At 42.2% G+C, this 27808-nt stretch overlaps 2 protein-coding genes across 20 annotated transcripts in view; both read left to right on the forward strand.

Annotated features, from left to right (window-relative positions):
* LOC100511522 (uncharacterized) overlaps positions 1 to 27808 on the forward strand; it is a 680138-nt gene that overhangs the window by 307068 nt on the left and 345262 nt on the right. The gene's annotated exons all lie outside the window — the stretch shown is intronic.
* Positions 3987 to 11374, forward strand: C9H11orf87 (chromosome 9 C11orf87 homolog). 5 transcript variants are annotated; one of them, XM_021102343.2, is made up of 2 exons: positions 3987 to 4131; positions 5566 to 11374. In XM_021102343.2, the coding sequence occupies exon 2, from the start codon at positions 5824 to 5826 to the stop codon at positions 6418 to 6420; it is 597 nt and encodes a 198-aa protein (XP_020958002.2). In that variant the 5' UTR covers positions 3987 to 4131; positions 5566 to 5823; the 3' UTR covers positions 6421 to 11374. The 5 variants fall into 5 exon arrangements, with proteins under 5 accessions (XP_020958002.2, XP_020958000.2, XP_020958003.2 ...); XM_021102341.2 differs by lacking the exon at positions 3987 to 4131 and adding an exon at positions 4324 to 4470; XM_021102344.2 differs by lacking the exon at positions 3987 to 4131 and adding an exon at positions 4397 to 4742.

Consider the following 27808-nt stretch of genomic DNA (forward strand, 5'->3'; position numbering starts at 1 on the left):
TTTCGTACAGATGATCTTTTTGCTTTGGTGTCACTTCCTCAAGAGTCATACACCCATAAAGTATTCTTTTGTTGCTTCTCAAAAGGTTTTTACACCCTGAGTAATGCATGCTGGTAAGACTGAAGATTGGTGAATATAGGTTTTTCCCCTGTAAAGCAAGAGAAATACAGGAGAGTTGATAAAGGGTAAGTTATAACCTCAGATAGATATATTTGGGGAAAAGTACACATAGTGGTTGAGGATTTGGGAAATGAATCCTTTAAAACGATTCATACCCAAATACCTGTAGAGAAAATCTTAATGCCAGGAATATAAGTGTCCCAATTTGAAGACTGCTGTTTTAGATGAGAACCTGCAGCATAGTTAGAAAACTCTTTTCAATAAGGAAATAGTGAAATAAATATACTTCCTACCATGTATCTATCCCATTATATTTCAGTTTTCTCTTGAGTACTTGAAGCAGGATCTTCTACTGATGATCTAAACATTTGAAGATTCTATGATTCATCCCCATGTCTTCCTATCTCTAGTATTCAGATTCCCAGTTCCTTGAATTACTCTTTATCTCTGTTTTCAGTCCCTTCACCCCCTGTAGTTATTCTCCCATAAAAATATTCAAGGTCACAAATTTTTTTCCTGAATTTTGATGTCCAAAAGAGCATAATGCTTCTATTGCCAGGGTTAAAATATTAATCTTGGTAATAGCTTTATAACATAAACAGCTACCATTTCCTGAATGGTTACTATATGTTCCATGCACAACAATGATACTATTTGCATTTTATGGAGGAGAGGAAGGAGTCAGAAAAAAAAGTACTAGATAACTCCAATAAGGTCAAGAGCTTCATTCAATACTTTGTTCACTAATTAGTTGCTGACTGGGCTGGTAGTTGATTTAACTGCAACACCTAACATACAGAGCCTATCTCTGTAGCATTGCATGGACCCAGAGTAGCTGAGATGTGATTAGGCAAAATGTCAGAATTGCCTGAAGAGCCGCTAGAAGTCCCTGTAAATCTAAGAGAAACCTGGCGTGTATCATGCTGCCCTGTGGTCTAGAATAACTGTTGGGGTGACCTAGCCCAGTACAAGGGATTGTGTGGAACGTCTCGTGGACTGCTGCTGTGGGGGAGGGGAGGATGCTGTTGATAGAGCTTCCCCTCTCTAGTTTTACTTCTTTTTTGCCCCCAGTCCCACAGTCAGAAGTAGATTGTGTGTGTGTGTGTGTGTGAGAGAGAGAGAGAGTGAGAGAGAGAGAGAGAGAGAGAAAACACTAGTCATGAAGAGATTAGCAACTTTGGAATCACTTTGCTTGGGTTTTATCCCAGTACTGCACTTACTATTAAGTGATGTGGGCATGGTATTTAGCTACTTTGAGCTTCAGTTTTCTTACCAGACATACAGCAGGTAATCAATGATTTTTGTTGAACAAAAACATTCATGAATAAAAAAATAAATAAATGCGTAGTTTGGCAAAGCAGGGTTATGTTGCGATTTAGCACTGTTATTGGGAGAGTTTAGTACGGCCTGGTACATGGTAGGTATTTTTCAAATAATAACAAAATAGTACTTGTTATGGTTGTTATTATTATTGATTTCTTGGATTGATGTACCAGGTGCCCATGTGGCATTGCTCTCTAAGTTAGGTCGTCAGACTTGAGAGCAAATGCTCTGTGTCACTGAATATTTGTAGTGTGCCTGAGTCCGGAGAGGTTTTCCCATCACAACGGGAGATTAAAGGAGTCTCAGGGGCTTTTTGGTCCTCCACTCTTGGAAGTGTGGCCCAAGAAGTGTGGTGGCTAACACAGTGGTAGCTGTTGGCCAGAAGAAGTCTTGCCATTGTGCCAGGTGTGCCAGAATCATCTAGCAACTTGGTGGGATCAATTCTTGCAGCCTAAGAAGTGTGCATGTTTGCTGCCACTGATATGGTTGGGCCTTGAATCATACTACCCAGTGACATCTACATCTATCTATTGAGCACATTCCTTCTCTGGGTAAGAACAAATTATAAAGCTACAGACTATTCTTGAAAGAAAAAGGAAAAAAAAAGTGTTCTGGGCTTTTGACCTGAAAATTGATGTCTTTAATCTGCCTAAATCATTTCCAGTTAAATACCATTGTCTTATGGATCACATTCATCTGCTGTAGATTGTAAATTCTCCAAGGCAAGACCTTGTCTTTTCATAACTTGTGTAAAATGGTGCAGACACTTTGAGCACTTGCGGTGTAACAGATGGTTATCATTTATAACAAAAGAATAAGAACAATGGCAGCCTAATCACATGCCCTAGAAGTTTGGTGTGCACAAGGAAACCCATCATATACATATTGTAATACCATTACAGCTATAAGGTATGTATGTTTCTCACTGGCAAAACCTGACAACTCATTTTTCCAAGTTTAGAAAACAGACTAGTGAGAGTTAATTCTAATTATGTAAAGATTCTTTGCTTTACAAGACAGTTTTTCTAAAGAGTCTCTTTAAATAGCCAGATCTCTTTTTGGAGTATTCAAAATTGGATCTGCTTTACAAAATGTTGATTAGACCCAACTTTTCAGGAGCAAAGAAAGTGTGCAAAAATGGGGCATTGCATGTCAATGGTGAAGTCTTACTTAGTGATCACAGTGAAAACAAGGCTCACCATTCTAGTCCTTGAGCCCATCACAGTTAGAATGTCCAAATGTGGCAGGTGACTTTTACAGGGCATTAAGTGTCCTCATTCCAGGAGAAAAGCTAAACCAGCATTGGAGTCATTGTCTGTCATTAACTCTGTGACTTTGGCAGCCAAAGGCATCAGTCCATGCTCTTAAGTATTCATTATTCAGCATGTACTGCACTATCAGCTTAAGTAGAATTTTTTTTTAATTGAAATAATTATGAAGAAAAATGATGGCTTTTATTCAAATAAATGAAAACATAATTTTGGGGGGAAATAAAGTATTTCTTCTTCTGTATCTAATCATGGGCATGGAAAGGAAAAGGAAAAGTTGGAATAGGACTTGATAAGAACACAAGCCCAGAAGAAGGGGACCCCCCCCAAGTTACAGACAAACAAACTTTTACTTCCCATGTCAAACCCCTCTTTCTTTTACAAAACTATCTGCTTGCAAATACAAGCAGATAGGTGGGCATTAGTCATTGCTTCTTTCTCTCAATTCTGAGGCATAGCAGGAAAAAGCAGTGATGTACCCTGCAGCACTCACTTTAGCCAGTGAGTATTGTACAGGCACTCGGTTGGACTCCAAGATAGGAAGAAAACAAAACAGGAAAGGAAGAAGAAAATGCACATTTAATAAGACATTTGAATAGCTTCAAAGACCACACACTAGCTCTGAATCTACTGTTTTCTACAGTTGGAAAATGAGAGTACTTTATTTCGAAGTTGGCTACTGTAACCAAATGCACTATTCATATTTTCCCAAGGATTTTAAACCAATAGTTGATTAGTCTCTGCCCAGATGTCAGCAGGCTGTTGAGAAATCTTTCGGGAAGTCCCTATCCATTGCACTGAAAAGCTATTGTTAATACTACAGAAAGGCACCAGCCACTGTGACAAGGTTTAGGACCACTGAAAGGGTACTGTGTCAAAGACGCAATGCTCAGAATTTTCCTAGGGTAGTTTATTTCTGCACTCCTCTGAGTGATTTTTGTCTTTTTGCCTTATAAGCCTTTTGTGTGCTTTTTGTGCTCATGAGTGTCTAGATTGTGAAGATAGAGTATTTAGTCCATGGAGTGGGTCTTGGGCCTGGAGATGAGTGTGTGAGAGAGAGGAGAGGAGGATCCTGAGTTGGGTGGCCTAAAAACAAGTTGGAGACTCTGATGAAGAGTTCATTTGGATTGTTTGATGTTAAATACATGTTCAGGTTTGTATTTCAGGTTCTGCCACACTTACATTCAGAAATGCCTCTCTCATGCACGCAGTTTCTGTTCAGAGCCAGGCCAGCATATTCAGGATTGGAGGGGGAGGAGATCCTTGTCAGCAGAGGGAGAAAATCTATTGTGTGCCCTGAGAGGAGACAGAGCTCTAGAGTGTGAAAACGTGTGCTTGGGACCACGTGGGAAAGGGTTGAGGACGAGGGATCAGGCAGCCAGAGAACTGAAGCTTCAACCCTTTCTCAGAAGTGCTGAAGGTGGGTGGCTTACAGGGTGAATGTGGGGGCCACTCCTCAGCCCCTGGGCAGGCAACAGCAGGGAATTGGGAACATTTGTGGCAGAGAGTCGCTCTGTCAGGACGAGGTGTTGGGGTATGAGGGTGGGGTAGGGGCCTGAGGGGTGGCTTGGAGCCCTGGCGGTGGCTGTCTGACGTCACCGGCCTCTCTGGCAATAGGCTGCGAGCTGAGCTCCCCGAAGCGGCAGCGGCGGCGGCAGCAGCGCGGCTTGGTCTCTGGCCCCTTCACTCCGCGCCTTCTGCAGCCACCACTGCAGCCGCGCGGCGGGGCTCCCTCCCTGCAGCCAGCTGGCGGCCCCAGGTAAGGGACATGGTGCGGCTAATGCTCCGGGTGGCCGGGCGCGAGTGGGTAGGGCAGCCCGGGCGGCCTGCGCAGGCACCCCTGGCCGAAGCTTTGGCCCCCGCCCCTGCCCGGGCTTGCGCGCTGCCTCGCTGCTCCGCAGTGCAACAGTTTGCAGCTGCCTCTTGAGAGCGGCAAGGGGGCTCTGCTGCGCCCTGGGGGGTCTACCTGGTTCTGGTCCCCGGGAAGAGCCTCGGGGCCCTGAGGCTGCGTCTTGGAAGGCCCAAGAGAAGGTCCGTTCCCCAAACTTTGCAGGCGGGAACCCTCCTTTCATTTCCAGCCACCTTACAAAGAAGCAGGATACTGTTGAGTGGGGGGGAGGTGTCACAGGGATACGGGGAGAGGGGGTGTTTGCAGTGATGTGCTTTAGCTGAGAAAGGTGCTTCAGCGGGTTTTTTATTTTATTTTATTTTTTGGTCGGGGTGGGGGCAGGTACCAGGGAAGAAGGCTGGAGAAAGGATGGAGCGCGATCCTGCGCGTGAGCCACGGCCGCGGACAGAGGCGGAGTGGAGTGGGATGTGGCTCCAGGGTTATCCCCATAGGAATGGGACCTAAGGAATCTGACGCCGTCCAGGGAGGAAGAGTGGAGGGGGAGGGAAGGGAAGGGAAGGGAGAATTGCGTACAAGGAGCCGGCTTGGCGGCCAGGGGTGGGTGCTGGGAGGGGTAGGATCCAAGCGCAGACCTCCTTTGAGGGCGCAGTAAAGAGGAGAGTCCGCGATCTGGGCAGCAGGGGCTGCGTTCCGAGGTGGCTGCGTGTCTCTTGCAATTAGAAAGTTGTGGAGGGCCCAGGGAGGCTGCTTTATCTGCTGAGTAATCGGCATCTCTGCGGTGCGGGCGCTGACCCCTTCCCGGCAAGTGGCGCGAGCGCGGAATTGGAGGCTTTGGTGCGCCGCCAGGGGCGGGTGGGCTGGGGTCCGTGGTCTGCGGAGAAGATGGGCAGCGCCCAGCTGAGGCAGTCTGCCCAGAGGGCCGCTTTGCAGTGGCGGCGCTTATTCCGATTCTCCATGCTCCGTGAGCAGCAGCCCAGATCCTAACTAAGCCTGTTCTCTTTGCAGCCTGGTGCCTTGGCAAAGGAAAAGGGCGCGCGGACACGCGTTCGAGGCGGGGCCGGAGAGGATCTCCTGGGCACTGCTCGCTCCCTGGCCAGCTAGCTTGCCCACAGTTGCTTCCTCAGTTCTTCGCTCGCGCGCTCATCCCCTCCCACGCCAGGGAGTAGTTTTGGGTGGCGTGGGCTCCGTCCTTTTCTTGGCTGGTTGGAACCGTGTGCCAAGAGAGGAAGTCTGGTGGGCCCGGCCCCTCCCAGCCCAGCGCCGATGAGTGCCAGGGCGCCCAAGGAGCTGAGGCTGGCGCTGCCGCCGTGTCTCCTCAACCGGACCTTTGCTTCCCCTAACGCCAGCGGCAGCGGCAACGCGAGTGCCCGGGGACCGGGCGCCGCCGGGGGCGGTGGCGGCACCTGCATTTCGCAGGTGGGACAGCAGCTCTTCCAGTCCTTCTCCTCCACGCTGGTGCTGATTGTCCTGGTCACCCTCATCTTCTGCCTCATTGTGCTGTCCCTCTCCACCTTCCACATCCACAAGCGTAGGATGAAAAAGCGGAAGATGCAGAGGGCTCAGGAGGAATATGAGCGGGATCACTGCAGCGGCAACCGCGGCGGCAGGGGGCTGCCCCAACCAGCTGGCGGCCAGGCCCCAATCCACGCAAAAGAAACCCGACTGGAAAGGCAGGCCCGGGACTCTGCCTTCTGCGCCCCCTCCGACGCTTCCTCCTCTTCTTCCCCTGGCCTCCCGTGCCAGGGTCCCTGTGCTCCTCCGCCTCCTCCACCGGCCCCCAGCCCGCAAGGAGCACACACAGCCTCCTCCTGTTTGGACACAGCTGGCGAGGGCCTTTTGCAAACGGTGATACTGTCCTGATTGTCTGGCCCCTCTACTCTTCCCTTCCTCGTTTCCAGCATCTTTGCCTTCCTTGCTTTTTTTCCCCCCCTCCGGCCTTCCTCTTCCACTTTCCTGTGGCCTCCCTCTCCTCTTCTTTCCTTATTCGTCTTCCCCTACTCCGTTTCTCCTCCGCCGAGGCACTGTGCGGTATTTGTAAATAAATATTGGGCGAGGAAAGTCTCGGAAGAAGAAATAACGCTGATAATACTACTTTATTATTAATATTTATAGTAATTATTATAATACTAATAACACGATCCAAGCGCATGACAAATCACATAATTTTTCATTGTTCATGGTACGTCTTCCCTCTTCACCCTGCGCCCCCCACAATAAGGAGGAGAAACCGGACAAGCTACCAGATACGTAAAAGGCATTGACCCCCAGAGCGAAGGGAGTGGAGGGGGCCCGGTGTGTTGTACATAGCTGTCAAGTTAAGGTTCAGTTGCCTTTCTTCCCTTCCACCCCCATAGCTTTCACTTTTCCTTCAGCTTCCCTCCTTCCCCATTCTTACCTTCAGCTGGGCTCAGGCAATAGTATATTATAAAGGAAACGTATACGTTAAGCACCAGGACTACAAGAGGCCACAGAGACAGTCCCAGAAAAATGTTTATGGCAGGTACCGCTCTCCACTCAGCCCTCTTCGTACCTTTAGTTAACCATTCTCTTTTCCAGAGCCAGGCATTTCAATTTACCTTTGGAAACGTCCCTCGCTGGCCGAGCATATAAGTACATTAAAAACCTTTAAATGAGTTGAAAGAAAGAAAAAGAAAGAAAGAAAGAAAGAAAGAAAGAAAGAGAGAGAGAAAAAGAATTTACTGCTTTCTGTTGTTCCCTGCCCTGCCCCCACCTGTACACCTTTGATTGAGGCACTTTCAGGATTCGCAAAGGATCCATGGAGCTGTCCAGCCAGGTCTGGTGTTGAAATTGCCTCACAGAACTGGTTACCTTTTTTTGGTTTGTGCAGGCGGAGGAAGGGCTGTTTTGGAAAGTGATTATCCTAGCTTTCTGGTGGTTTCTTTCCTCTTTTTCTACAATCGGGTTTGTGTGTACTATTATTTTACTTCTTATTAAACATTGCATAAGTTACCTTTTTTTGTAAAAAAAAAAAAAAAGTATTAGGTGATGTGCAGTGCTGAAAATGCAGTATCTAACCAACCAGAATGTTTCTGTTAAAATTTTAGAACAAGTGCACCTTTGTTATATATTTATTATATTGGTACCAAATACAGAAGCAAACTATAGTTCTGTACTATGTCCTCCAAACTGTATATTCTTGTTCTTAATTTCCAGCTGTTGATATAATGGTAACCACTGGATGAGGAATTCAGTGGTGCAGGCCCGGCTATTTCCAGAAGTGTTCTTTTGTACCTTACTCTGTAGTAGACTGTTATAAAAAGATGATACATATGTTTTCTTATTTCTTTTGTGGATAACAGAAACAACCACAACAGAAAACAAGCAAATAATGGATGTGCAGGAATGCCATCTATTAAAACATGGATAATATTTAAACAGTGCCTGTAGTCCTCCCTGCATGCAGTTACCACCTGGAGGCAGTGGTGTGTGTGCTTGCTTGTACTGTATGTGTTTGGGGGTAAGATTGGTGGGGACATTGGGCAATTTGGATGACTGGACATGCAAATTTCAAGAGAGGTGTTAAACCCAGTAACCGCTTATAGGATAAAAATGTTTGCAGCTTATTTCGTTAGAAACCTGTGCCTGTATCTGAGATGCAACAAAAGAGGGGCTCTCTTTCTCTTTCTCAGTCTGGCTTGTCTAACTTCATTAAATGAATGCATGAAGAAAGATTAAGAAAAAAGGAAGTGAGAAAAAAGATCAATATTGATGTTTTCTCTCCTAATGCTAGACAAGGCCATCGATGTTAGAGATGGCTTCCACCTCTGGTTATTTGCCACTTGGATTCCCTTGGGTTGATGATAGAAGGGGCCAGAAGCATATTATAATCTTAATTGTATGCAGTGGCATCATTTTGGGGGAACAAATTTGGAAAATGTATGATGAGAATGTTTTACAAAAATCTCAACCAAAAGAATCCTTACTAGCCAGCAGGATGTAAGGTAACAGTGCCCCTAAGTGCATCCCTCTCCCAAGTAACTAGTAGTTCTAGATTCTCTGTCTTGGTGGCATATGTGCTCTTATCCAGAGAAAAAAATTACCTCTAAGGTCTTAGGTTATCTATTAAATTGCCCAAACTCCGTCTGAATCTTTTATAAAGATAATTTAATAAGCTAAATTTTAATCACCCATTAGATACCCACTCAAGACCTTTCCTGAAGCACAGAGGATCATCATCTAAGCATGCTATGTTGTAATATTAGGAAGACTAGGTGTAATCTTTGGGTACAATATGTTCAACAATGAACCAGATTCTCTCCAGTGCCTTAGTCACTTCCTAGTAATAAGTAAAAGAGTGCATTAACTCCCTCAGGCCACTAGGGGATCCTTTCGTGCATCAGAGCTCTACACTGTACTTCAGAATGACTAAGGCACTGTGAAGAAGAAAGCCCATTAATTTTTGTAGCTCACCCTCATCTAGCTGTAGCTATTTAATACCTTATTACAGAATGACTTTGGGACTTGAAATTTGAATAGAATTAGGGACTCAGAAGGGAGCTTCCTCATTTCCAATGAGCTCCACTAAGTGTATGGATATTACTTTCTCCCCCTTATTTGGTGCACTTTTTACAGTGAATAATTTCCCATTTTATTAAAGCAATAAGATGTTCTGTTGTGAGCAGTGCTGGATGATGATTCCATTTCCTTGGTGCTGAAGCTACTCATACATTTTTGCCTTATGAATCATAGTGAATTCAAGGCATGCAATAATAATCCCCTTTCAAGGAGCAGCCTGTACACTCTAGGGGGTAATTATGAAATCAGCTTGTATAATTTTTCCCCAAAGGGATAGAGGAAACAGGATAAATAAAAACACTACATATATTGTTTTTAAAAGATCTTGATACCTCTAAACATGGGCACACATCTATAATATGCTCTTATTGTACACCTTTAAATATGTATGCCTTTCTCCATTAATTGGCTATGGTTTAATATTTTTAATAGTGCTCTGTGTGAAGATGATGTGGTTTGTGAGTCAAATTTCATACTGAGTTAATATGCTGAGAACTCTATAAGCTTCTGATGGTGTCACCTGAGATTTTTTTTTTATGAGTTAGAGAATTACATAAAATTCTATTAATGCCAGTCCCCACACCAAATTACTGCAATAAGCACATATCCAAGCAATTTGCACAAACCCTGTTTAAAGTATTGCTTCTTATAGAGCTCAACTGACAGTCTCAGGAGTTTGGGATGCTACCAACAGGGCATTTTGGATTTCATTTTATATGAACCAAAAGGCAATCTGGAAATAGATAAATTTATTTTAAGGATTTTATTCACTGATGTCCCGTCAAACTAATTGCTTCAAATCCCTATAGCTACAGCTCAACTTCTGCACTTGCTATTCAGTATTCATAAGGTGGCATGCTTGATTCTTATTGTTTTTAAAGATAAGAAAATTGGAGCAAGAATACCATTATGTCAACTGTATGGGATTCTGAATCTTCAAGATATAGATGGATATAATCTTCTTTAGACTTTATATACACCCATAGATATGTATTTATATATGCATACATTTTGTACAAATTTACAATGGACTTTTTGTATTCTCTTTTCTGTCATTACAAGAATGAGATGGAAACCAAATAGTTTTTCCATCCTCTTATGCAGAGAGGATCCTGAGAAGTCAGGTATATGCATGCACTTATTTCTCTGGAGTTAAATCTGAATGACTTTCTCTTTATTTAATGAAATGGGAGAGTCCCGTTTGGCTCGGGGGAATTGGTAATTAGATAAGCTTCCTTTCTTAGTGACTTAAATGTAGCAATGATAATGAATTTATGACCATATCCTTGTGGCCTGAATGTGTAGTTGGAAAGCAGAAATCCCTTGAAGAGATTTAGGGCCATCTAGACCACAAACCTGGATTGTGGCTTGATTTTTAATTTTCAATCTATGTGTGGTGTGGAGATAGAACATATCTGCATAGCAAAAGGTAAAATGAAAATAGGACCATTATCTGTTTAGTTTGATAAGTAGTTTTGGGAGAATATGGATAAATTAGCTTTAAAAAACTTTGGCATCTGACTTTTCAAACGTTTTTTATCTGTATCAATTAAGTCATTTAGATAATGGTTAAAATTCCATTTTCCATCGTGCAGACATGCTTTAAATGCTTTTCTGTGGGTGGCAGTTAAGTAATTGCCGGCTGATATTACATGGAAACTATAGATTAAATGAGAACCTAAAACTTAATCTGGTCAGGCTCCTCAGGTCCATTCCCATGTGAATCTGGACTTTGAGTCTAAATCTGAAAAGCCGCTTATCTGGGCCATTGTTTTTTAGAACTAGTGATTGTGGCTCCTAGATGTTTTAGTTTACATTAGAATAAATTGAGCTATCTATATAGGGTATTAAGTCTTTGGATTGAACATAAATCTTATTCTTCTGATTTGGTTTTTATTTATTTTGATAACATGAGAAACATCTGATGGCTTGAAATCACTTACTAATGTCACCAACATAATAATTAAATTGGTGCCATGTAAGAATGCTTAGCTAAGAATAAGAATTTAATTAGCTTTAATTGGGGACAGTGTCTTACCAAGGTGGTCCTACCTGTGTGAGGCAGAGGCATATGATTTCATTGGGTTGTTTCTGTAGAGAGGCTAACAACAGAAATAATGATGACAACAAGACCAGCAACAGAAAAAAGAAAAAAAAAAAAAAAAAACTAACTGATTTTGGAACTCGAGTATATATCCAACTGACAGAATAAAACCGAAATTAGAATTCATGGAGAAATTGTTTTGCTTTTCTATCAATAAAAGAGTTTTCTTGTTAATTGGCTTTTTGGACACTATTTCCTCATTAATTTATAACATAGCAGAATTATAAAATTATTCACTCTGTTAACCTCAGATGCTCAAACTATTTTTTAATTAAAAATTCCATCACTCATCTTCTTCACAAACCAACTGCATGTGAGAAATGGGCAGTGTATACATTTTAGAGTAACCTGATAGACTGAGTCAAGTACAATAATTCATCAATGCTTTTAAGCAGATGCTCAGGTTCTTTAGGGCATGTGCTTAGTCTCTCAGGTTTCCTCTTTCTGCCTGTACTTCTCTAATATAAATCAGATATGTGGGAAAAGATTATGGTTAACATGATTTTATGGCAGTCGGGGGAAAGGGAGCCTCAGATTCATATAAATCCTATGGATCTTAGCTGAACACTGCTGAAAGCAGCTGATTGGGTCTGTCCTCTACTCTGAGGTACTACTGCCTTATCCAGCTTTTGTGCTGACAGTCACCAAAGCAGTTTCAGACCCCAGAGCTTTGTCCCCAGGCTCAAAGTCATCATCCATGGGAATCTATGCATCCTGCCCCTGCTATCCCTAGGATCAGCAATGCTCTCACACTTTGTCCCCTTCTTGTAATAGGAACTTCTGGGTGTCCTGCATGTTATGGAGCTACTATTGAAAGACATGAGTTCTAGCTCAGGATACCTATCCACCTCTCACTGCCACCCCAGCTCTGCTAGTTTCGCTTCATGTCAGATGGCGTCATGAAGAAGGATTTCTTCTGAAGTCTTATATCAACACTCTGATACCTTCTGGGGAAGGGGTTGACATTTGGCCTTAATCATTGGGCTCCTTCAAAGCTGTTTAGAGGTTTATGAAGTACCACTCCTCTTCTTTTTGACTCATAACTGCATGTGGAAAAAAAATGAAGGTCTTAGCAGATGCCTACATCACTTTTCTGTCTCACTTTTTTTTTTTTTCAAAATTGCCCCAGAATACAAGAAACATATTTCCCTCTTAATTCTTCCCTTTTCTCTGCCTGAGACGACTACTACTATTGTTAGCATCCCTCTTGTGCAGTGGACTCTGTCTTCTCTTTTCTGACCTCAGCCTTATAACTAACTCTAAAAAGCAGTTGAACAGCGTATAGGAAACAGAGAGATAAGCTCTGATAAGGAATTCTAAATTGGGAGATAGTTGGAACTTATACTGCTTTTCATTTTTTTAAATGATTTTTTTCCCATTATAGCTGGTTTACAGTGTTCTGTCAATTTTCTACTATACAGCAAGGTGACCCGGTCACACATACATATATACATTCTTTTTTCTCACATTATCATGCTTCATCATAAGTGATTAGATATAGTGCCCAGTGCTATATGACAGGGGAACTTATATGCTAGCACAGTAAATATTTGTATTCCTGCAAAAGATATTTATTCATGATTAAGGTCCTTCTCTCCTTTTCTCCAGGAATGTGAGAGCTTGATCATTAGCCTACATTTATTTTTCTATTAAAATCTATACAATCCCCCTGCCAAGTTTGGATAGAAAATCTGGGTGCTGACAGAATCTTGTACATTATATTACTATTTGGTTTTCAAGAAGGCACAGCCTCTTCTCAATACCATCTTCAATATCAACTTCATCCTACCCCCACCCTCTAGGAGCTGCAGACTTTGTGTCAGAAATGTTTCCCTTGAGCTGGGATAACTTTCTAGTGGCTGTTGACTATCAAAGTGCAGATAGGGAGCTAACTCTACCTAAAGGCAGCAGGGAGTATAAGTTGGTGCCACAAACCAGTCTGCAACCATGGTTGTCTTTACTCTTAGGAGATAAATATCCTTTAACCTCATCTGTTTGGCTCAAGAGATGGACGGTTCCCTGAGCTAGATGGCACAAGACTGACAAATCTACTTGCTGGCCCCTTGGATATCCCCATGTGGACTTAATTAATTAAATACTAGCTGGGTATGCTCTGTCTGATCAGTTGTTGAAGTCCATTCTCATTTTCCAAAAATACCTCTCCAAATATGTCCCAGTCTTGAATTGATGCTGATAGTATCAGGCCTCCCTTTCTGAAATGTTGACTCTCCTTTTCAGAACTTTGCAAATCAAGAAGGGGATCTAGAGAGAACTTTTATTTGTCCCTGTTTTCTGTCTTCTGCTGACCATCTTCTATCTGCATCTACAAATCTCCTTTCTACCTGGGTCATGGCTCTAAAATAGGAATTTTAATTTTAGCTTGGGTTTTATGTATCACTCCATGGAACAAAAATTTGTTCCACATAGATTCTCAAAAATCCTGGGAAAAAAACTTTAAATGCACTGAGATGGCAAAAAATACTCACCTTTCACACACAGATGTGCAAAGCAAATTGGCTACTCTGTTTTCCTATAATTCATCTTATCTTTCCCATAGGGACCAATTTGCGGGGTAGCCCTTTTAAGAAAATTTTCAGAGTCTCATATTTCCCCCCTGCTCCTTTCCAAGTTAGTGTATAGGAATGATTTATATGATCTCATGGAGACAGAAAAGGAAGTTTCCTCAGATCTGTGCAGTGTTAAACAACCTTTGTTGGTTTGGGCTGCAGAGTAGCCAGTCCTGTCTGCTTCCTGGGAAGCAAGTTCCAGCTAGTACCCGCCCCTGTACCCTATGCTTGTAGACATTTTATATAGTCTCAAAATCTTAGTCTACAGTGGCTTTTTTGTTCCAGATGCAAGATTTTGCTGATTTGCTGTGTTCTAAGCGTCTCTGGATCTCCTCACTTGGGACAACTGAGAATTTCTGGTTAGGTTGGTATATCCCTTTGGCAATGGAAAGTAAGAAGACTGAGAATTGCCTGCTGTCACCCCCACTGCCCCAGTGCGGCTGTCTTCCTACAGGAGAAAGGACAGTAGGTCCCCAAGTTCCAAAGGGGCAGGCATTCTCAGAGAAGAACAAAGAAGGAGAAGCAGGAAGTTATGCTTCTCTAGCTTTGCGCTTGTGGGTGGGACCCCCTTCCACTGTCACAGTGTGTCCTATGGGGAAATGCAAAAAGGATCATGCTTATGCCCTGCATAAGAGAATGTGGGCATGCGGTGACAGATTAATCTGCAGGATCCACCTAGGTTAGTATACTTCTTAGACTAATCGGTAGCTGCATTGCTTTTCTCCAGGTATACTGCCCTGCTTCTGACAGTTGTCAGTCAGCCTGCAGTTCCCACTGTTTGGCCTCATTTCCATAGCTAATTCTGGCTTGGCCACCGACTAGGTGTCGTTGACAATTAAAAAAAAAAAATCTGATTAATGAGATGATCCCTTTGAATTTTTCACCTCTAACATTTAAGAGTTAATTCATCAATAGATATTGAGAGCCAGTTATATGCCAGGCGTCATTCTTGGTGCCAGAAATACAGCAGTGAACAAGATAGGCCAAATTTCCTGCCTTCCCAGGGATTTCATTCTTGTGGAGAGAGACAATAAACAAAATGCATAAGTAAATTACGGAGTATATGATAGGGAGAAGATACTATAGAGACAATAAAGGAGGAAAGGGGAAAAGGAATGTGCCATGGAGTTCCGTGGAAGCTCAGCCAGTAAAGGATCTGGAGTGGTCACTGCTGTGGATCTGGTTATTGCTGTGGCATGAGTTCGATCCCTGGCCTGGGAGCTTCTCCAAGCCCTGAGTGTGACCAAAACAATTAAATAAATAAATAAATAAATAAATAAATAAATAAATAAATAAATAAATAAAGGAATGTGCCAATAGAGAGTGTTGCATTTTATATAGGATGGCCAGGGAAGGTTTCACTGAGAAAATGATACCTGAGCAAAGACTTGAAGAAGTCACGCAAATATTGTGTATGAGTTAACTGATTAAAGGTTGTTTGGCTAGAAAGACTTGTAATACCCATTTCAACCAAGGCCCTCATATTGTTGATGAGCAAATAGAGATTTTGGTAAAAAGAAGACAGAAACTCATGCTTACGGAACAGTGTATCCAACTGATACTCCTCAAATAGGGAAGAGAGGAGAAATCTGCCCCAATTGTGAGGAGCTCATAGTATAATTAACTGAGAAGTTTCAATTGTGGTAATAAATGTGCTTAAAAAGTACTTCTGGGAGTGCCTACTCTGCTGCAGTGGTATCGGCAGCATCTCTACAGAGCCAGGACAAAAGTTTGATTCCCAGCCCAGCTCAGTGGGTTAAAGGATCCAACATTGCTACAGTTTCAGCATAGGTCAAAACTGTGACTGGGATCTGATCCCTGGCCCAGGAATTCCTTATGCCTCGGGGCAGCCAAAAAAGGGGAAAAAAATTAAAAAGAAAAAGAGACAAAACAAAAACAGAACCTAGAAAAAAAATATTACTCTAGGAGCACAAAGGAAATAGCAGCAAAGTCTATAGGGGAGGGTAAGAAAAGTTTTCCAGAGGAGGTAATACTTTAGTTGAATTTTAAAGGATAAGGAGGAGCTCACTAAGAGACGGAAACACATTTCACACCAAAAGAGAAGTATGTCTGAAAGCACAGAGATAAGAGCACTCCGCATATTTGAGGAGTGTTATGAGGTTCGTACTGGAAATAACATAAAAGAAATCTGAAGAGTCGAAGTAAGCCAGATCACTTAATGGAATAGCTTTTGAGAACATGCTTTTCTGTTGTAAGGAATTTTGAATAGAGAGCATCAGTGCATAGGATAGATGCAGTGGTGATCACAGAAGAAATAGAAAGCAACCGCAATAATCCTGCAACAAATGAGGAAGTTTGAACCAGTGGGGATGGGGGTGAAGAATAGGATATATTCATTGAATTGGAGTTGGTAATTAATAGATGCTTGGTATGAGGGAAAGGAAGCCAAAAAAAAAAAAAAAAAAAAAAAAAGGAAAAAGGAAATGGCGGAGAATTAAATTTATGCTTTCTAGTTTGTGGATTAGGGCACATTTGACCTGGGTGCTGCTTAGCTGTCATGACTTGAGGACAAAGGTAATTATTAACAATAGGGAGTTCAAATGGAGGTCTGTGCTTTGCTGGAACAGCCTGAATGGTTTTGTCTCCAGGCCATGCTAAAACTTGTAAAGCCTCGCTCTATGAAGTAGCCTGGAATTTGGCATGTGAGCTTTGAGAAATAGCACTGTCACTATCATGTAATTCCTGGATAACTACTCATCGTCTGTCAACTTGCAGTTCTCCATATGTCTGGATGTGTGTGTTCTGACATTAGCTTCCAGGCCATTTGTTGCAATTCTGAGACACACTTTCAGAGAACTGTGAAGTTTTACAGGGTCTACTATAAACCCTTCTTGGCTCTCTTGGAATCGAGAAATGATAAGATATAAGAAGGAATCTTAGGGTGCCATTCCTCTTTTTAATCCTTCCACCTACCCCAAGATGCTCATATGCTTTCCAAACTTCCCAGTGTTTCACAGTGTGCCCTACTTTCACTTGAAGTTCTGTCCTCTTTTGGGCTTTTTGTACTCATTTCCAGCATGTGGAAGTGTTATTTTTCATGCCACCACTGAGAAATTCTCGGACATCATTTGGGTATCATACAATTCAATCCTGACACTACCTACCAAGAGATAGCATCGGATCCCATAGGTAAAGAGCTCAGTCGCACTAGACTGTCATACCCTCACTTCAGACATCACTTACAAGCCCAGGTTGTTACTTCTGACCCACTGGCTATAAATGAGAGGTTCCCACAACTTCCTCCTCAGGTTCAATTTGCTAGAGTGACTCATGGAACTCCAAGAAACATTTTACTTATTAGATCGCCAGTTTACTATAAAAAGATGTAACTCATGAATAGCCAGATAGAAGAGATGCATGGGGCAAGGCTTGGCGAAAGAGCACAGAGCTTCCATGCCCTGTCCAGATGCACCATCCTCCCCAATTCTCCACATGTTCACCAACCTCGAAGCATTCTGAACCACATCCTTTTGGGTTTTTTAGGGAGGCCTCATTACATAAGCATGATTGATTAAATCATTGACCATTGAACTCTATTTCCAGCCCCTCTTGCCTCCTTGGAGATCTGAGAGTGGGATTGAAAGCTTCCCATATCCAATCACATAGTTGGCTCGAAGTTCCCATCCTTAGGTATTTTCCTTGGTCACTCTCAACACTTAGGAAATTCCAAGAGTTTTGGGAGCTGGGATTTTGAGATCTTGGACTTGACCAAAAATATATGAAAAATAATGTTTTTGTTATATGAAAGACCAAATATACATTTGTCTTATAAATCACAATATCACACCTCCCAAAGTCACTCTTTCTACTTAGGATTATTGTCTCTCTCTGAAAATTCAAAATGAAAGTATGTTCCTTTCCTAATATTATCTGTGACCTACATCTTTCCTTCTCAGAACAATATTCTTTGCAATATTGAGCATGAGTATTTGGTATTAATCACCAATAATGACTATGACATATTAAGAACATTTTCATTTCATGGAAGCTACGATGCCTTAGGTAGGAGTATTTCAGCAGGGCGCCTGGTACATGAGTGTTGATCTCAGTACCTTTCTAATCATATCAGGGGAGTAACTACATACTTTGCTCTCAGCAGGGAAGGCCCAAAACAGATGAATAACCAGAGAGGCCTCAGGCCTTGAAAATTGAAAATCTTTGAAAAACCTTAGGGCCCAGGCTTTCTAGTCTGTTCCCCATCATGTGATTTAGTGTAAAAATAAAAACTGTTGAAGGACATTTAGATTGTTTCCATGTCTTGGTTATTGTGAATAGTGCTGCAATGAACACAGAGATGCATGTACCTTTTTGAGTTGTTTTGTCTGGATATACACCCAGGAGTGGGATTGCTGGATCATATGGTAGTTCTATATTTAGTTTTCTGTAGAAACGCCATACTGTTTTCCATAGTGGTTGTACCAATTTACATTCCCACCCATGGTGTTGGAGGGTTCTCTTTTCTCCACATCCTCTCCAGCATTTGTTATTTGTACATTTATTAATGGTGGCCATTCTGACCAGTGTGGGGTGGTACGTCATTGTAGTTTTAATTTGTATTTCTCTAATCAATAGTGATGTTGAGCATCTTTTCAAAACAGAAACAGACGTAGAGAACAGACTTGTGGTTGCTAAGGGGAAGAGGGAGGGGGAGGGGGAGGGAGTGGGATGGACAGGGAGTTTGAGATGAGTAGATACAAACTATTACATTTGGAGTGGCTAAGCAGTGAGGTCCTATTTTACACAGAGAACTACATCCAATCTCTTGGAATAGAACATGATGGAAAATATTATGAGAAAAAGAATATATATATATCTTTGCTGTACAGCAGAAATTGGCACAACATTGTAAATCAGCTCTAATTTTAAAAAAGAAATACAATATGAAAAAAATTAACAACAAAAAAAACCCCTCTTATGTCAGTCAGGAAGTCCATTAATAAAGTTCTAGTTTTCCCCATGACAACTATTTTAATGCTTCGTTAAAATAACACTTTTTGTTTTTTCAGGCTCAGTCTGCCTGATGGAAAATGTAGCCAGGTGGCCTCAAGTGGATTTAGTGAAGTAACTTGGCAGCCTGGTGTGACCTCTGCAATGGCCAGCATCTCACATTATGACTGAGGGGCTGTCTGTAGAAATTTCATCAACCAGTCCCCTAATCCTGCTGGGCTTAGTCCCCAAGGATCTGCATCTTTTGATTCCACATTGATGTGGTTTCTCCTATGCAGAGTACAGTGCGGCCACAAAGTCTTGTCAGGACTTGCTGACCCTGACTTCTACACTGTCCTTCAGGTTTGAGGGTCACTTTGGAGAGGAGGACCATGAAGGAGAGTGCGCTCACTTCTGCACTTTTTTTCACCTTTAAATTTTATTGGGGTATAACTGATTTAGAAGGTTGTGATCATTTCTGTTGTACAACAGAATGATTCAGTTGTGCATGTACCTACATCCATTCTCTTTTAGATTCTTTTCCCACATAGATTATCAGAGAATATTCGGTAGAGTTCTCTGTGCTATACAGCAGGTCCCCTGTTGGCCAGTCATTCCATATACCTCAGTGTGCATATGCCAATCCCAAACCCCATCCACTCCCACTTCTAATCAGAAGGTTCTTTGCCTCTTTGGAGGAAAGAATGTAGAAGAAAAAAAAATGTCCAGGAAGATGCTGTTTCAGGAGTTCCCTTCGTGGCTCAGCAGTTAACAAACCCAACTAGGATCCATGAGGATGGGGGTTTGATCCCTAGCCTCGCTTAGTGGGTTAGATATCCAGCATTGATGTGAGTGGTGGTGTTGGTCAAAGATATGGCTTGGATCCTGCGTTGCTGTGGCTGTGGTGTAGGTCGGCAGCTGTAGCTCTGATTTGACACCTAGCCTGGGAACTTCCATATGCCGGAGGGAGGTGCGGCCCTAAAAAAAAAAATAAAAAAGATCCTGTTTCAACCTAGTAGAGCATCATTACCCTCTGTTCTTTTCCTTGTAGAAATGGTCATCAACATCATTTAAGGGAAGGGAAACTTTAGCACCACTTTTAAGAAGTATCCTATCCAAACTCAGAGTACCTGCCATTGTTTGCACATGTTTTATATTCAACCAAGAACTCTGTTAACCTTCTGGGTAAACTTTCAAAGGTAATTATTCCTGTTTTATACATAAAAAATTGAGGCACAGGGTGATTAAGTAATTTCCCCCAAGATCACCTAGTTGGTAACTAATTGAGTCTGGTTTTGAATTAAGAGTTGCCCCTAACTCCAAAGGGCATACACTCATTAAGTATTTACTGTGTTAGTGGAACACAGATACTATTTCTCTGTGTGCTGACACTTAGCACTGGAATCAAATGGAATGACCCAGCTTTTTGAGCTCTGTTTTGTTGTTGTTGTTGGCATGAAAGGGACAAAGGAACCTCATGGCCTGCAGGCCTGCCAGTCAGTAGATCTGGCAGGTCTCCCCTTCCAAAGACAAGTAAAAAGAATTATGCAGATTGCATTGGCAAAGTCATTGCCTCTGAAACAAACCCAAAAGCCACAGCCACCCACCAAATTGCATAAAGCAGAGCTGTGGAACAGAGAAGGTGCACAGCACCTCCAAATGCAATGGTGTAAGATGCTACCAATATAGCCGTTGGAATACCACATTGCTGGCAAAATAATCCTTTACTCCTTTAGGACTGATGAAGGTCATAGGCCATATCTGAAATATTTACACTATTATCATTTTCCAAGGAGCCAGATGAAAAGTGAAAAAATTCAAATTAGAACTGGAGGCGGGTGCAGAGAATGAGGAAAGGGGCTTCTGTATGGAAAGGGAGGCCATAGCTATGATGAGTTTGGAAAGGAGACATGAGCTTATTCATTTTTTAAAATGATATAAGTGGAATAATTGGATATGCTTCACCATCATTTATTAAATAGTAATGAGCTGCATAAATGATGCTAAGAATTTTACTCTTATTATCTTTTTAATTCTTCACAAAATTTGTCCTCACTCATGATTTACTGATGAGGAAACTTCAAGGCTTAGCAAACACAAGTGATTTGCTTGTGGCCACAGGGTGAGTTGCAGAGCCATTCTGGCCCAGAGCCTTATGTCAGTTGAGTCTGTCAGGTTCACCCTATTCCTGTATTGTCTCTGTGTTCCCATTCAGGTTCTTTGCGAACAGCAGGCTATGGCTGGTCCAATATGAGAATTTTTCCTCTGCTCCATGCATGCTGACTCTAACCAGCCACTCTTGCCACTGTATTGAAAATGGCCTGTAGCAAGGGGTTCAACCTCCCCCACCCCATGGTATTTACCCCACCTCTCACTACTTTCTGGTTTGGAAATCAGTCTGGCAAGGTGCAGATGACCCATTTTTTTTTTAACCTGTGGTAAGATACGGCTAAGAGCATAGGGTCTAAAGTCAGACTACCTAGGTTTGAACACTGCCTCATGATTTCATAGCTGTGTGAATGTGATTTTGTGTAGGTTACTAAATCTCTCTACCCCTCAGTCTTCTAATTTGTAGAACTAATATGAGGATGAAAGAGTGAAAGGGTTAGAGTGAGGATGAAATTAGTTAATATATTAAAATAAACATGCTCAGAACTGTAGCACAAAGTGAAAGCTCAGTAGATGATGTTGTGTTTGCAGTTGTTAAGGGTTAGTAATTAGAAACTTTGAGGCCATTTATATGTTAATATGTAGCATTATGTGTCACAAGCCACAAAAAAGTGAAACTAAGAATAACTTTCAGAGACAAAACACGGAGAGGTTCAGTGACTAAGAATGTGGACTCTGCACCAGACCACCTGACAGCGGATCCTGTCTTGTCACCCACCGTCTGTGTGACTTGGATGATTTGCTCAACTCTTTTGTGCCTCAGTTTTCCCACTGAAATATAGTAGTAATGAAATGATTTACCTCATAGGAATATTATTTTTTCAATATTATATTGCTAGTTTTTATATTTCGTTTATTTTTTTATGGCTGTACCCACAGCCTATGGAAGTTCCTGGGCCAGGGGTTGAATCTGAGCTGCAGCAATGCTGGATCCTTTAACCCACTGCGCCAGGGCCAAGATCAAACCTGCACCTCCTCAGTGACCTGAACCACTGCAGTCAGATTCTTAACCTCCTGTGCCACAGCAGGAACTCCTCAGAGAAATATTATAATGATAAAAACAAGTTAACATTTCTAAAGCGCTTAGAAAATGTTTGGCACAGAGTAAGAATGCCTAAGTGTTCATTAATGGAGAACAACTTAAAGGACCAATTAAGATGACACTATTGAGGTCTTTTCTTAAAAGTGTGGATTTTCTAATCATCTCTTGTATTTGTGTGGCCACTGCAGCTTTTCCAGGTGTTAAAGTCAGACTTGTCAGCAAATTCTGGGAATGCATTAACCTCAAATGATGAATGCCTAATTCCAGTAACCTTAGACTAAAGGCCTCAGTGGTTCACGTGATCATAAACAAAAGTAAAAATGGATGCATTGTGAGAACTGAAAAAAATATAAATAAAAAAGACTTGCCTAAATGTCTTTTGACAGACAAATGGATTACAAAGAAGTGGTACATATATATACAATGGAATAGAACTCAGTCATAAAAAAGGGCACAACAATGCCATTTGCGGCAACACAGATGCAACTAGAGATTCTTACACTAAGTAAATTAAGTCAGAAAGAGAAAGACAACAATGATATCATTTATTTGTGTAATCTAAAATATGGCACAGATGATCCTGTCTACAAAACAGAAACAGATCACAGCCATGGAGAGCAGACTTGTGGTTGCCAGGGGAAGGAAGGAGGGAGTGGGATGGATGAGGAGTTTGGGGTTGGTAGATGCAAACTGTCACATTTGGAAGGGATGGGCAGTGGGGTCCTACTGTACAGCACAGGAACTGTGTGTGATTGGGTCACTTTGTTGTACAGCAGAAATTGAAGAAACATTGTAAATCAACTTTAATAATTAAAAAAAAAAAAGTCATGCAATTTTGGATCAGTCCTCTGATCACCAGGAAAACTCTTGGTAGCCTGCCATAAGCCCCAGATTATACTTTGAGAAATTTGGACTTCAATCTTCAAGATCTTCCTCTGACAGTGTGAAAAATCCCCCTTCAACCATGGAAAATGTGAGACGAGGGCAGCAGTGTATACAGCTACCCAGATGGACACCATGCATGGCCCCTGGCAACCCCACAGAGAGCATCCTTCAGCAATGTCTGTACCCAGTTAAATGCCCAGTAGATCAGAGCATGTGAGTGAGCATGTCTGCAGGACACAGGCTGAAGCAGCTGGTGGTGGGAACAGCCTAGACTTTGACCTGCATTAAATTCCTGTTCCCTCACTCACCAGCCATGGACCTGGAACAATTTACTCAGGCCCTCTGAGCCTGTATTTCTTTCAATCTCAAAATGAAGATAGAGATACCCACTTCTAGAACAACTTAGATTTTATTAGTAAATTAATTTATATCATGCATCTAAAGGAGTAATGTAACCTCGGTTGTCAATGCCTATCAACAGCAGCAGTCAATTACTGGACACAAACACTGCGGATGCAGTCAGTATTCACTTCCTCTCCACAGGAGAGGGGTTCTGTTAACTCTTTCTATAGATGAGGAACCTTAGAGTGGGCAAGGCTACATAACGTGTCCCAAGGTACATGACCAGGATTGTGTGAGCCACAGTTTGATCCCAGATTTGTCTTGAGTCTGAACTCCTGCACTTTTACCATCTTTCATTCTTCCTTCTCCTCTACATCCCCTTTCTTTCATTACAATTCCTTCAGGTCTTCAAAGGCAACCACCCATCCTCAGAGCAAATATATGGACTACAATATTAGGTACCTATAAATTGAGCCCAGGATACTTGTTTATGGGCAGGACTTTAGTAAAGGTCGAGGCAACTGGGGATGAGCAGAGCAAAGCCAGGCAGCAGAGCTGAAGGATCCTGTTGGATGCAGTTGACCTTCACAGGAAGTATGTATTTAGAGGCCTGATCTTCTGCTCTTGCTATGCTGTAGTTCTGAAATAACCTGCTTCAGAAGAGAGAGGCCAAGGTTTGCTTTGCCACAACTGATTTGGAGGTATCACACTGACTTAATCTGAGGCCTCTGATTAAAACACTGGCACATGATCATCATTGAGGCTTTCACTCATTTTTCCTTGGATGAGGCTCCCAAACACTTTCCAATAGCACCTCCTAGACTTTTATATTGCTCCTTCTTCTATTAGGAAATCCAGGGAAGGCTAATGGACCTTCAAATTTGAAAATTAATGCACCTGGACATTATTCAGTGTAGTGTTGGTTTTACAGTTTTACAAGAGCAGCTCATTCAAACAGGAAATCTCCTAAGTAATGGACCTCACTTACCCTGGCTTAGGAGATAAGCAAATTAAATAGCAACAACCTCCACTGCACAGACAGTGTTCCCTGGTGGGTGTCAGGATCCAAGACATTCTTCTTAAACTTGAAACCAGAATGAAATTGATATGCGTGTCTTAACACCGTGGCAGCTATAAGACATATCTGCCATTAGATGTGAGATTTTTGCTTTTCTGGCTAGGAACGTCCTTGGGCAGAGATCAGACAATTTTCTTCTAGAAGGATTGGGGATATTTATCCTCTCACTCCCCCTTACAGAGATGGTCTCAGGAATTGCTGATGTACTGTTAATTATGAATCACCACTCAGTCTACCACATCTGTCCCCATGAAATAGGTCCAATACACCAATGCAAGCTGGGTAAGTATTTCTTAGCAACCACAAACAATCTTCTTCAGAACTGCTTCAGGCCACCCCCGTTTACTTGCTCCACTAGTTCTCTCTTTGCTCTTTCTTGTTTTTGCTATGTGCTCCATGTTGGCTGCATGCTACGGCTCCTGTTCTCCCTTCTAACCCTTGGACCCATTACCCAGTTCCAGTCTCCTTATCGATGGTAGCTGCTGTCGGTGCCCCCCCCCAATTCCCTTGGCATTAGTGAATGCCATGAGGATTCTCTTGCATGTGGACGGCTTCTTACTGCAAACACTGCAGCGCTCAGCCTGACTGCTTTTTTCAGGCTGTTAGGAACACACCAGCCTTCCTCCCGTGATGGCTCGAAGTCCCAGGAAGCTCATATTCCCCACAGGAGATCATCATGAATTTCCCCAGCTTCCCCGCCCCTAAGATGGACCAATTCTGAGATGTGTTTTATACAGTCCCTTAAAGATTCCTCTTGACTGATTTTCCTCCTCCCCTACGGATGCTCCCTGGAATCACCTCCCAAATAAACTAGTCCAGTTTAAATCTTTGTCTCAGGGTCTTTGACTTGGAGTAGCCCACCTACAGTACTATCCCAGTTTTAGACATGAGCCTCCTACAGTACATAAACTTATATTTGCTTTCTGAGACCTATAGTAAGAGATCCCAGCCTTTAAGTCTGACCTTTAAGTCTAATCTCCTGAGAAGAGCCCCAGTCAAACCTAATCTTCACCCAGGTTCCTCAAGGCAGCAGAAGTTTGAGACATTACAAATACCTAAATTGATGCAAAATTTCATGATTTATGCAAGCAAATAGACAAAGTAAGGCAGTTTGTGAAAACCTCCCAAGTTACCTGATTACTTCAGCAGTCATTTTTATGAACTTGGTTTAGTATGGTGAGCAGTATAATATAGGGGTAGGAGGCTTGGGCTCTGGACTGGCTCTCTTGTACTGCATCTTAGTCACTGCCTGTGAGATGTACCTTCTGGGGGAAGGCACAACCTTTGAGGTATTTCCAGGGGAGGTGACTTTCATTTGCTGAGGACAGTTCTCAGTGGAAGGATGCAGCTGTGAGCTGTTGGCAGCTAACATTCCCCATAGCTGAGGGTCACTGGCACTGCCTGGTAAGGAGGATCTAAGTGGGACCTCAAAGCCACTACTGAACCCTATTTCCTAAGATGTATATCATGTTGTTAACATCAGAGTTTATCAGTCATTTCTGCTATAGTGATTAGGAAAAAAAAAAAATCCACCAATGCTTATCCTGCTTCTTGGTCAGTTGGTAACGCAAAGTATTCCAGTAGTTTGCTTCCTCTCTCCCCAGGTCCCTATGCGTGTAACCTCTTGATGGACATAGTGCCCAAAGGCTGTTACCAAGGAAGACTTGTATATGCATCTCTCTCTCTCTCCGGTATCTCATAAGTTTCCTGCTAGTCTTAGGGATTCTGATTTTGCTGTCAGATCTCATTTGGACAGCATCTCTGTATCTATAAAAGTCTTGGGGAGGGAAGGCGATTCCACTGGGTTTATGAAAAATCCACCAGCCTGTTTTTGGACAGACTGTCTGTATTGCCACAATATACTTTGGGTCCAGGGACAAAATCTTGGACCCATCACATCTTCTTTATGAAAAGTCATTTTCTCTTAATCTTCTCCTTCATGTGCATAACTATTCTGTTTACTTATGGCTAATACAGTTGTGAGCAAAATGGGGTGATGAGAAAACACTGAATTAAGAATTAGGAGGCGTGAGTGTGAACCCTGGTTTTACTGCCTCCCTGTTATATAAGGCTCAGGAAGTCACTGTTCTGTTAGGCATCCTTTTTTACAAAAGAGGTTCAAAAGTTCTGCCCTGAGTCCTTGATTGTGTGATCAAGTGAGAAAACACATACTAAAGAGCTTTATCAAAATACCGTCCCAAGGTAAATTATTAATACTATTGCCATTACAACTATTCGTACATTTACCTTTGCCTGTCTCTAGCCTTATGACTTTGGTTGAAGTGTAGTACATCCAAAATAATTGCCCATGAGAATCCCTGTGAAAGCCTTGCAATGGCACTGCTTTCCTCTCAGCATCATCCCTTAGCTCCTCAGTGATCCGTTCTCCTCTGTCTTTGACATCCGAATAATTCCCCAGGGGTTACAGACAAAGATCTTCTCAAGTCCCACAAAAGATTTGCTAAGGAAAGGCCAATGCAATTTTCAATATGTGATTTCCTACAGAGTCCAGTCACCTAAAGTCTTCCTTTCCTGGTAAAAGTTATTCAATTTTTATCCAAGATTAGCTTTCTGGAGAAATAGAATTATGCTGCTGTACCAAGGAAGATAATTTTAAAATCCATTAAAACGAATAATTTAACATTAATATATTTGTTTAGTTCATTACTTTAACACAAATGTTAACTTTTCCTTTAGAACTGTACTGCGAGCCCTTTAATACTATTACATCTAATATATGTAACACAGAGCTTGGTCCAAATCCTAGTCCTTTCTTTTTTTTCTTTTTTTTTTTTTTTTTTTGTATCTTTTTAAGGCCGCACCCACACCATACAGAAATTCCCAGGCTAGGGATCAAATTAGAGCTGTAGTTGCTGGCCTACACCACAGTTCACAGCAATGCCGGATCCAAGCCAAGTCTGCAACCTACACCACAGCTCATGACAACACTGGATCCTTAACCCACTGAGCAGGGCCTGGGATCAAGCCCATGTCCTAATGTATACTAGTTGGGTTTGTTACCACTGAGCCACCACAGGAATGCCCCAAATCCTAGTTCTGATTCATGCCATCTGTGTGACCAGGAACATTAGTACATAACCTTTCTCAGTTATAGTTCCTTTAATTTATAAAACAGGAGTGGTAAGGAGTTCCTGTCATGGCTCAGTGGTAATGAGCCTGGCTAGTATCCATGAGGATATGGGTTCAGCTCAGTGGATTAAGGATCTGGCATTGCCGTGAGCTGTGGTGTAGGTCGGAGATGCACCTCGGATCTGGCATTGCTGTGGCTGTTGTGCAGGCTGGCAGCTACACTTGTGATTCAACCCTAGCCTGGGAACTTCCATATGCCTCGAGTGCAGCCCTAAAAAAGACAAAACAAAACAAAACAAAAAACAGGAGTGTTAATAATGGAACCTACCTCAAAGAGTTGTTGTGAGAGTTAAATATCATAAGACTAAACCCCTTATCAGGGCTCCTAAAACATTACACATATAAAAGTAAATATTGGCTATCATTAATATGCCATAATAGAGCCAAAGAGAAAAAATATACTTGGATAAACACAGAGATCTGTAGAT

Source organism: Sus scrofa, chromosome 9 (assembly GCF_054392235.1).
Source record: "Sus scrofa isolate SSC_HxYL_T2T_F1_AM1 chromosome 9, Sscrofa_HxYL_maternal_Yorkshire_Landrace_v2.0, whole genome shotgun sequence".
NCBI lineage: Eukaryota > Metazoa > Chordata > Mammalia > Artiodactyla > Suidae > Sus > Sus scrofa.

Coding starts and splice junctions, on each gene's coding strand:
- C9H11orf87 (XM_021102343.2), top strand. CDS start 5,824: ATGAGTGCCAGGGCGCCCAAGGAGCTGAGGCTGGCGCTGCCGCCGTGT.